General features: G+C 32.9%; 2 protein-coding genes across 3 annotated transcripts; one reads left to right on the plus strand and one right to left on the minus strand.

Moving 5' to 3' along the window:
* Positions 1-1,615: 1,615 nt before the first annotated feature.
* LOC141529496 (uncharacterized) lies at positions 1,616-4,437 on the plus strand. Its single transcript, XM_074246041.1, has 2 exons — positions 1,616-3,211; positions 3,421-4,437. Exons 1-2 carry the CDS (start codon positions 1,616-1,618, stop codon positions 4,435-4,437), a joined length of 2,613 nt encoding a protein of 870 aa, XP_074102142.1.
* A 3,067-nt stretch (positions 4,438-7,504) lies between these two features.
* Positions 7,505-8,546, minus strand: LOC141529700 (uncharacterized). 2 transcript variants are annotated; one of them, XM_074246372.1, is made up of 4 exons: positions 8,528-8,546; positions 7,936-8,139; positions 7,818-7,855; positions 7,505-7,734 (listed from the first exon to the last, which is right to left on the minus strand). In XM_074246372.1, exons 2-4 carry the CDS (start codon positions 8,109-8,111, stop codon positions 7,712-7,714), a joined length of 237 nt encoding a protein of 78 aa, XP_074102473.1. In that variant the 5' UTR covers positions 8,112-8,139; positions 8,528-8,546; the 3' UTR covers positions 7,505-7,711. The 2 variants fall into 2 exon arrangements, with proteins under 2 accessions (XP_074102473.1, XP_074102472.1); XM_074246371.1 differs by lacking the exon at positions 8,528-8,546 and having other exon boundaries at positions 7,793-7,855.
* Between the last annotated feature and the right edge of the window lie 2,783 nt (positions 8,547-11,329).

Below are 11,329 nucleotides of genomic sequence, written 5' to 3' on the forward strand. Positions count from 1 at the left end.
TACTATTTGATCATTCGTTATTTTTGTGTCAGACAGATCACACGTTTGATGCGAAAGTGAACAGTTTTTTGTTTTATATAATACATTGAAATATTTTAATTATTCATTAAATTAGTAAAATTAAAGTTGATTAAATGGGTAAAAATAAGAAAAGGTCAAGAAGTCGAGATCGTTCGGAGGAGAATACCTCCAAAAGACTCCGCAATCTAGAGGACAAGATGGAGGAGTTGACATCAGGTTTTGCTGCAATCAGAGAAGCCATTTTGGGTCGTGATCGGTCGCACTTAGGGACAGACGTATCTGGAAATGAAGGTAATTAATTTTTTACATAATGGCAATGGTTTAATTATGAACACGAGATGCAATCACAATATATTCCTAAAGTCTACCTTCATGCCCGAGAGGCAATACATGATTTTCGTGTATGAATAATCATAATAATTACACCTTGGTAAAGGAGTGCTCTATTTTATCCGAGAGGTAAAATGGAGCTCATATGATAATTTGACTTTATCTGGAAGATAAAGTAGAAATGAAAATTACTCTGTTTTATCCGAAAGATTAAAATAGTGTAAATATTAAGTTAACCAAAAAATTCATAGCTAAATGAATCAAATATACATTGCATGCCCGCAGGTACGGGAAGCGGTGATGATAAAGCGGTTGGAGAAAAAGATGCATTGGAGTTGACTCCTGATCAACAGGTCGAGGCTCCTCAAGTCACGGCAGGTGAACAGTTGAATGCAGGGAATAATGTTTCTCAGACAGAAACGACTAATAACGTGGAAACACCGGAAACGGAGCCGAGTAAAGAAAAGGAATCCGAAACTCCTTGGGAACTGGATGCTGATGCCCTTCGTATTCTCGGAGAGGAACCTGTCAAGGAGAAACCTACGTTAATCCTGCATGCTAGCGTTGATAGTCGCTGGAGAAAATATCTTTCTGAAAGCTTAAAGAAAGAGATTAAAGAGTCACTTTTAGAAAAGTATCCTAGGTAGGGGAAACTTTCCCTTGAGCCGCCGATCTTAAATGAAGAGGTGGCAGGTAATTTAAACGATTCGGCTCTGAAGCGAGACAAATACTTTGACTCAACACAAAAGTTAGCAGGGTCTGCGTTGGCTGCTTTGGCTCCTGTAATTGAATCTCTGGCGCCTCTTAAAGACCCAGACAATGTTAAAAGACTAGAACAAGTTTGGGATGCTGGAAAGCTGTTGATCGAAATCCATAAATCTCAAACGGTTGCGCGCAGAGCCTGTATTCTACCCACACTTTCAAAACAATGGGCCTCGGCACTAGAGAAAAGGGAAGCAGATAGTTTCTTTTTTGGCGAAAAATTAACCGAGAAGGTTAAAGAAATTAAGGCTATGGGGAAAGTGAGCGAAGAAATGAAATCTGCCCCACCAAAGAAACCGTATGTACCTCCCGGTTCTTTAAACTCCAAGAGCTCGTCGAGTCGGAAGAGGTCAGTGTCTCAGACGAGCGGGAAGTACTCATCGACGAGAAAACCACTGGTCCCCAAATTTCCAGCAAAATAAACATCATACCCCAAATCAAACCAATACCGTCAGCACACTCAACGGACTCAGAACCGTTAACTATAGTTAACAATGTAAGTATGTTCGCGGGACGTCTAAAATATTTTTTAAATGCTTGGAAAACAATCACTGAGGATAAATTTGTCCTTCAGTGCATTAAAGGGTACAAAATACCTTTTGAATCGCCCCCCATACAAACTCGTCCACCACCTGATAAGGTTTGGTCGGACCAGGAACTGGCAGGTATCCAATCAGAGATTAACAAACTGTTGATGAAAGGCGCGATTAAGGAAGTGAAAGAGGTTCCGGGACAATTCTTGTCACCGTTCTTTTTGGTTCCTAAGCCTGATGGTCAAAAGAGGTTTATTTTGAACCTAAAAGGTTTGAATAAGTTCATTGACGTAGAACACTTTAAGCTCGAGGATCTTAGATCCGCTTGTAATCTTTTAGAACGAGATATTTTCATGGGAACAGTGGATCTTAAAGATGCATATTTTTTAATCCCAGTATGGAAATTACATCGAAAATTCTTGAGGTTTGTTGTTCAAGGAAAAATTTACGAGTTCGTTTGTCTACCTTTCGGTCTTTGCACGTGTCCATTGACATTCACCAAGCTGATGAAACCAGTAATTAATTATCTTCGATTGAAAGGGCTCCTGTCCGTAGTATATCTGGATGATTTTTTATGTTTAGGTCATTCAGTTCCAGAGTGCAGTGAAAACCTAGGTCAGACAATCGAGTTACTCGAAAGGCTGGGTTTTATTGTGAATTTTGAAAAGTCCAAATTGGAGCCTGATAGAAGATGCAGATATTTAGGTTTTATGTTAGATTCTTCTAAGATGAGAGTGGAGCTCCCGGGAGATAAGAAAGTCGTAATAGAAAAACAGATCAAGGATCTTAGAAAGAAGGGCACAGTAAAGATTCGTGATTTTGCTAAGGTTATTGGGTTGATAGTAGCGTGTTGTCCAGCAGTTGAGTACAGCTTGTTACACTGCAGATCGTTTGAGAAAGCAAAGATCCGATCCTTAGAGAAGAGTGGGGGTTGTTTTGATGCTGTCATGGTGATACCAAAATCTACTCGTAGGGACTGGGATTGGTGGTTAAAAACTTTGCCAAATGCCAGTAAAAAGGTGAGAAATAATCAATACGAGAGAACAGTCTACTCAGATGCATCATTGTCTGGATGGGGTGCCTTTTGCGAGGGCGAAAGCGCCAATGGGTTATGGAGACAGGAAGAAAGAATGCTTCACATTAATCACCTGGAACTCAAAGCAGCCCTAATAGCTTTGAAGTGTTTTGCGGCGGATTTAAGAGACACTGATATTTTAATTAGGGTGGACAATACAACAACGATGGCGTATATCAATAGAATGGGTGGAGTTCGCTATGCTGAACTTCATAAATTAGCGTGTGAGCTATGGGATTGGTGTGAGGACCGAAAATTATGGATTTACGCCTCATATATCCCGTCTAAAGAAAACGTAGAGGCAGATCGATCATCAAGGATCGATAATTCAGACGCGGAGTGGGAATTAGCGGATTACGCATTTGAAAAAATCGTTAAAAGATTTGGGAAGTTAAAAATCGACTTATTCGCTTCTCGAATCAACACTAAATACAGGGTCTATTGTTCATGGAAAAGAGATCCAAACGCTTTCGCATTCGATGCCTTTACAGTTAGTTGGTCCGATTGGATATTTTATGCCTTCCCCCCTTTTTCTATAATTACTAAAGTAATTAAGAAAATCAAAGACGATAAAGCAGAAGGTATTTTAATTGTACCGCACTGGCCTACTCAGGTTTGGTTTCCAGCTTTTCAAAAGTTATCGATAGGAGACTGGGTTTGGCTTGAAGCAGATCTTAATCTTTTAATTTCTCCTTGTAGGTCACGTCATCATCCCCTGGCTGCAAAGCTTACCCTGGTTGCCGCCAGGCTATCAGCCAGGCACTGTTAGACAAAGGCATGCCTAAAGAAGCAGTGGAGATCTCGTTAGCTTCACTGGCAGATTCGACGTTAAAAAACTACAATGGTACTTTGAGGCTTTGGTGGAAATGGAATGATCAGATCAACAGAAATCCATATGAAGTATCTGTGGGAAAAATCCTAAGATTTTTGACGGAAAGATTCGGTGACGGGATAGGCCACAGTGCAATGAACTCGGCAAGAGCAGCGTTATCTCTGATATCGAGTGAAGATGTCACGAACAACTCTTTAATAAGCCGCTTTATTAAGGGTTCGTCGAAAATAAGACCGGGAGGGCCTAAATATGAATCGACTTGGAATGTGGACCCAGTGCTAGCCAAATTGGAGACATGGACTCCAATCGAGGAACTGTCCTTGAAGAAACTGACGGAGAAGTTGGTTGTACTGCTGGCCTTGGGCACAGCGCATCATTGCCAGACGCTGGCGTTGATCAAAATTTCAAACATCACTGCTTCTGAATCTGAAATTGAAATTAGAATCCCTGAAAAAATAAAAACTTCTCGGCCAGGAGCTCCGCAGCCAGTCTTAAGACTCCCGTTTTTCCCGACTAAAGCTGTGCTATGCATAGCTCGGACCTTAAGCCAATACGTGACAGTAACTAAAGTCCTTCGGGGAAATATTGACTCACTATTCATTTCACTCAATAAGCCACATAGTGCAGTCAAGAGTGAGACAATTGCTCGGTGGATAAGGACGGCGTTGGTATCATTGGGAGTTGACAAAAGATTCACAGCACACTCTACTAGACATGCATCGACATCTCGGGCACATGAAAAAGGTGTTAGCATTGAAGAAATAAAGAAGGTGGCAGGGTGGTCTAAGAACTCCAAAGTGTTTGCTGATTTTTACCACCAGCCAATTATTATTCGTGACAACAAATTCGCAGAAACGGTGTTAACACCCAGTACACCAATATAATTAAACTAATTGGAGATTTAGCAGCTGGAAGCACTATTATCTCATTTTTTAATTTGTCTGTAGTTACAAGTTAATTATTCAACCACTTGTAATTTCAATTCTTTAATAAATTAACTAAAAAAGTATCGCTCTAAACAGCTACCTTCGTAATCTCGAAGTGCGAGACACGAAGGATAATTGAAAGATCTCACGAGCCCGTCGAAGACGGGCAAAGTTTGATCTCAATTATTCGAGTGTCTCGAAAAACGAGAGATTCCCACCCAAATAGTATCAAGTACTACCCCACCTCTTATTTTCAGACAAAATAAAAAATTTTCGAGAGCTTTAAACTAATGATCAAATAGTAATGGGGCAACGCCACGATTGTTAAGGGGCGCCCCAGTCGTTCACTTTTAGCTTTAAACTTGTGGTCCAAGACATGTAAGTAGTGATACTACCTTCGTAATCTCTCGTGCGAGACACTCGAATAATTGAGATCAAACTTCGCCCGTCTTCGACGGGCTCGTGAGATCTTTCAATTATTTGTAAATATTTAAGCTCCGAATTTTGAACAAATAATTGAAGGGTACACTGACAAAAGGATTTGTATATATTTAATAAGCTATATTAACTGTTAATAAATGATTTTTAACATCATAGAATTTAATAAATATTTATTTATTAACAGTTAATAAATTATTTTTTAAATGCAAATAATTTATAAAGATGATTTTGTTTATAAGCAATCTTCATATCAAAGAATTGTTGTCTAAAAAATTTCCCTGATATCCTCACTTTCCGTGCAAGACTATGCTGCTCAGCATACTTTACAGTAAAGTTATTGTAAAATTCACAGAAAGTCTTTTGGAATCAACATTGTATATAATTTGATGAAAATGTACGACTGGAATTAAAATGTGAGTAAATGTCAAGCTTGTAGTTAATCCTTTTACTGAAATAACGTGCACACTAATTCTTGAAGTCAAATTGCAGAGCAACTGACTGCCAACTTAACTGAAACTCTTGCTTTTTCAACTCTTTACGTTGTTGGCTGCCGAAATCGAATGCAGATCAACGACAAATTTTATCCCAATAGCTAACGCTTTCTTAAAAAGTACACTGAGAAAAAAAAATCCCACAAAAAACAGTTTCACTGTAAAATGCCGCGCCAAGTACACGTCCAACTATTGTAACAGAGACGATGATAATCTCATTTTTGCAAAAATAAAAAAATCTGATCTTTACAAAAAAATATGAAATAAAAAAATCCAAGTACACAAAACTCTGATTAAAAAACAAACACTCATTGAAAATAGTGAAAATTCAAAGAAAAATTGGTGTAGTTTGCTTATGAAAAAACGAAAGAAAAATTTGCTCTTTACAAAAAAATATAAAATAAAAAAACTAAGCAACTGCTGTGATTTTCAGTAATTGCAAAGTTTTTGTGGCAAATTTAACAATTGAAAACATTTTTTCAAACGTACTTGGCGCGCGTCATTGAGTACCCCCAATTTTTTCATGACTGATGTAGCGCCAGAAACTTGGTGTGGAAAAGGAGTTTATGAGCAACAATTGTAACACTCCTTCGACACAGTCGTCGACTTCATTAATGATTATTTTGATGTTTTCAATTAAATCAATTACATCTAAAATTCAAGCTCGTTCTCATTTTTTCACGAATTAGATTATATTTATACTCATATGTATATGACGCTTTCTTGCATTTCAAGTGAATTAAGAAAAAGCAGAGGATTTGATCACTAGTAAGATAAAGTACTCAGTAGCTCCTCAGGAACCGGTACCTTCCCACTCTTTGTATTTGTATATTTCCATTTGTAAATATAGATATACAAACACACAGAGTGGGCAGGTACTGGTTCCTGAGCATTTATTGGGTACTTTACCTTAGATATTTATTAAATTGCTTTTGAGAAATATAACATTGATGTATGCTTGAGCAACACAAACTTCTCAAACTAATGGTTGACATTAATAAATTATCTTAGTGATATTTTGTGAAATCATTGACGATACATCGGAAAAAATTGGGGGTACTCAATGACGCGCGCCAAGTACGTTTGAAAAAATGTTTTCAATTGTTAAATTTGCCACAAAAACTTTGCAATTACTGAAAATCACAGCAGTTGCTTAGTTTTTTTATTTTATATTTTTTGTAAAGAGCAAATTTTTCTTTCGTTTTTTCATAAGCAAACTACACCAATTTTTCTTTGAATTTTCACTATTTTCAATGAGTGTTTGTTTTTTAATCAGAGTTTTGTGTACTTGGATTTTTTTATTTCATATTTTTTTGTAAAGATCAGATTTTTTATTTTTGCAAAAATGAGATTATCATCGTCTCTGTTACAATAGTTGGACGTGTACTTGGCGCGGCATTTTACAGTGAAACTGTTTTTGTGGGATATCTCTTTTTTTGTAAAGAATATATTATGTAAAAATAATTACATTTCATATGAACACTTTAAAATTTTAAATATGTACTCCTTAAGTAATTCATCAAATTTTTTATTCATAAAATTTCTCAAATAATTTAATAACAAAAAACGTTACTACTATAACAATACTTTTACTTTAAATGACGCGTGTGACCAACTAATGCAACATCTTCGTATTATTTTTGATTCTTATTATTATTATTATATTATATTGCCACCGAGAGTATGTTCTCATACGGCCGTTGGGTTATTTGTGTTAAAGGAGCTGTGTTGGTTAAGAACTTGCCTTAAACCTAGGCGGCGCTGGAGCGAACTTCAGAGAATCGAAAGATATCAGCATGTGAAAAATCTTTCGACTCGCCGGGATTCGAACCCGCGCCTTGCCACTAGAGTTGTATGAACGGATCAACGCATTGAACCGCTCAGCCAACATCGAGGCGTATATTTTTAATTCTATTTGATTTTTGAAGTTAACATAGACCATGCGTTCCCGTTATTCCTCCCGTTCAAATATTTAGAGTGTAAAAAGATATCAGGTGGTGTTACGGGCAACTTGAGCGGCAGTTGAAATCAATAATTTAATTAAAGGAAATCATTTTTTTTTGTTTAGTAATAAATCATGTAATAAGCTCAAATATGCATTTAAAATAAACATTTTTTATTCTTGTCCAATATATGATATATTGTTCCAACAGTTGATAAGAAAAATATTAAAACTTTAGATTTATTAATTTCTTTATTGTTTTCTTAAGAATAATCTAAATCCAACTCCATACGAAGAAAGTTATATATTTACTTGAAAACAATGTACTTGTTATTTTGTTTATTGTCCTTTACGGCCTTTAGATATTTTCCTTTCCAGAAACTAAAAAATTTAAACAGTAAAGAAATGACTTCAATTAAAATTAAGAAATACTACATACATAATGTCTCGCAATTTTTGCTTACTACCAGCTCTTTTCCGCTTAAGGTTTTTATTCTTGTACCTGTAACAATGGGAAAACGAATTGTATTCACAATGATAAAAGTATGACAAACTTCAGAAATTTGAAGTAAAATTACTTACTCATTATCATAATTTTTACCCGGATAAGTGTCGCCATATAATATTTGGTATGCTTGACGAGCTTGATTTAGCCGAGACTCAAGATCATTAATACTAACTAATAAACTTTGAGCATGATTCCTTTGGTCAATACCAAAATGTGGAGGATAATCCATTTTATTTTTATCACCATTCATGGTATTTTTATCAGCAATCTAAAACTCACTATAATAACTATAATAACTCACGATAATAACTCGCAATAATTTTATGAACGTATTATATGTAATTTAATATAATGATTATTAAATTTGACTACAATTTCAATGGACAATTTTATAAAGACATGAAAATACCAAATAATTTTTTTATTTAGAAATTTTTAAAATATAACTCGAACATACGTATGAATTTTTCAAATTTTGAATTATCTCCATTTCATTCACAAAATATTAGTTTTGATAAGTATACGTAATCACAAATGCTGTAAAGACTGCAATATTCCATTTATTAAATAACTAAAATATTTACTATGTGCAATGACACTATCAATAACTATTCGAATAAATAAAATTCGAATAAATAAATATACCAATGTTATTTTTTAATTTACCTCTGTCGTATTTTCTAAATTAATTTTCATGCAGCTACCGATATGTAATGAAGTTAAACAGCCCAAACTAGTATGGTATTGTGGACTAGACTGGCCACTGGATTTAATGTATTTTTATGCAAATTGTAGCTGTAAAAGTGACAAATTTGAGTGTCATTAAATTTCATGCTACATTAGTGTGTTTACACATTTTGGTATATACATAGTGAAAGTAACTACAGGTGGCGCTAACAGTACTTAAGGACATTTACAATATAACTACTACAAAGATTGCTACTTGGTTAATTTACCTATACCTAATGTTACTTTACTTTTTGTTACCATGTTGACAGTCGGAAGAGTAATTACAACAATACGAAATAGTTACTGATTTCTATTCATCACTAGCTGGAATAATATTGTGACCGGATATATTTTTTTCATTAATCTTAAAACTTCAATTATACGAAGAATCAAATTATTTCATTACAAATTAAATAGAAATTTCAGAATTTGTGACTAAGAGTATTTATGTGCTGAAAACTTTCCACCTGAACACAACATAATTAGTAAAAAGTCAAAGAAAATATGATTATTCAACAAAAACAATAAATATCATAAAAATATTGAATATATAACTAACCTTTTAAAATAAGTTAATTTTATAATTAAGTTGACAATAATTAAGAAAAGTATTACGCAAGTGTGATAAAAAATGCCGCAGTAATAGTTTCAAGTAGATATTAAATAATATTGATACATAAACCTGAAAAAGATTTATTAATTTTGACAGAAAGTGTCAAATAATTACAGAAATTTGTCTATTTTGATCATCAATAATTTCTTACAGACTATGATCACTGCCACCTAGTGGAATAGTTCAATATAATGGTACCGAATAAGAGTTGGGATCGGCAGCCAGTACAGCCAGCTGATTAGATAATAATAATAAGATATATACTTACACAGTAGTGACATCTAGATGCGACTAAAAACATCGGAGAAGTATCCATACTGATCTGATGTAAACATAAATACTTATTGGCATCTTCAAATAACTTAAACACGTATATGTATGGTAGTGACATCTGTATGCGACTAAAGAGCATTGCAAATGTGTATATCCAAATCATTATGTTATTATTAGCATGATTAATTAAATTTTGTTAATTTGTTAAATCGTTATTTAAAACTTCCGCTAAATTTGATTGAAGTACCACCTATATCTATACACTGCTCGAATAGAATTACTCAGAGAACAACTGACTTTTATAAAGAAAGCAAACCCCAAACAATTTTAGCTCTCTTCGGTATTAACTCTAATTAATAAATAAAACTTAATTAGAAAGTATGATTTAAAATAATACATGTGTGAAAATGTTCGATTGTTAATTCTAGAAATATTATAAATCAAGAAATTTTAACGTTTTTTCAAATTAAAAAAATTTTTAATTCAAAATTTGTACTTTTTCCGCGGATATTAAATGTTCATAAGATTATAATATATATATATATATATATATATATATATATATATATATATATATATATATATATATATATATATATATATATATATATATATATATAAATTAAAATTTCATTTTTCTTACAGTATCGAGTAATATTAATGAAATTTTATATAAATAAGCCACATATACTCTTTGGTTCGCATTGCTAAACTAAATTATCAATTTGAAGCTTTCCATTCCGTAGAAATTTGAAAAACATTTTAACAATTTTTGTAATCAAGAACATTGTAAATTCAAATTTAATACTTCAATGCTCAATAATTTGATGACAATAATAATAATAATGATGATAAATATTATTATTACTATTATTTTTATCATTAATTTATTGTTACCACAATAATTATTATCAGTATTATCTTCGTTGATATTGTTAGTATTGTCATTATTATTATTATTATCATTATTTGTATTATTATCTATTTTTATTATCATATTTTTGTTTATGAATAACACAATTCGTATAAATCATAATTAACATTTGTTTTGAAAAGAATATCGTCGTTTAAAATTTCCGCTCAATTCGACTGAAACGCCACCTACATCTGTACACCGCTCGAACAGAATCACTTAGACTTTAATTACCTGACTTTCAGGAAGAAAGTAAAACTAAACAATTTGAGCTCTTTTAAGTAATGGCTCTAGTCAATAAATAAATTCTAATCAGAAGAGAATATATCATTCAAAAAAGTACATATGTAAAATTGTTCGATAGTTCATTCTAGAGATTTTATATTAAAAAGAAACTTTAACATTTTTTATAATTAAAAAAACTGTTGATTAAAATTTTTGTATTTTTCCCGCGGAAATTAAAAGTTCAGAATTAAATTAATTATTGCAGGTATTGCTATACTCATAATATGAAGGGTTGATTGTTGCTCAATTTTAAAGCTCAATTACGAATGAAAAAACGAATTTGTTTTTTCTCATAGTACCAAATAGCAAAAAAAAACTAAATATGAATTAGCTCCATACTCTTAGGTTTTGATTGATCAATTAAATCAATTGAAAACTTTACATTTTATATCAATATTAAAAAATTTCTAACATTTTTTTCCATTATAATTATGTTTATTATTATCTTATGACTAGTATCATCGTTATTGATCTCAGTATTGTCGTTATTATTATTTATTGTCATTATCATGTCGTTATTAATAAATAGCAGATTGCATGGAACTCATAATTAATCTTAAAATCATAATTAATAGATAGATACATTGGAATTGTATATATTTCCATGCTCATAATATACTTTACCAATCACATTATGGATAGTTTGCAACACAGA

The sequence above is a fragment of the Cotesia typhae genome, unplaced genomic scaffold (genome assembly GCF_013202065.1).
Source record: "Cotesia typhae breed Kobodo isofemale line unplaced genomic scaffold, CoteBio_Ctyphae contig_48, whole genome shotgun sequence".
Taxonomy (NCBI): domain Eukaryota; kingdom Metazoa; phylum Arthropoda; class Insecta; order Hymenoptera; family Braconidae; genus Cotesia; species Cotesia typhae.

Bases quoted from the DNA above. Each gene is read 5' to 3' on its own strand.
- LOC141529496 (XM_074246041.1), top strand. From the start codon at position 1,616: ATGTTCGCGGGACGTCTAAAATATTTTTTAAATGCTTGGAAAACAATC. The intron at 3,212-3,420 runs GTTAGTTGGTCC...TTCTCCTTGTAG, and splicing joins TCGCATTCGATGCCTTTACA to GTCACGTCATCATCCCCTGG.
- LOC141529700 (XM_074246371.1), bottom strand. From the start codon at position 8,111: ATGAATGGTGATAAAAATAAAATGGATTATCCTCCACATTTTGGTATT. The intron at 7,856-7,935 runs GTAAGTAATTTT...CCATTGTTACAG, and splicing joins GGTAAAAATTATGATAATGA to GTACAAGAATAAAAACCTTA. The intron at 7,735-7,792 runs GTATGTAGTATT...TAAATTTTTTAG, and splicing joins CAAAAATTGCGAGACATTAT to TTTCTGGAAAGGAAAATATC.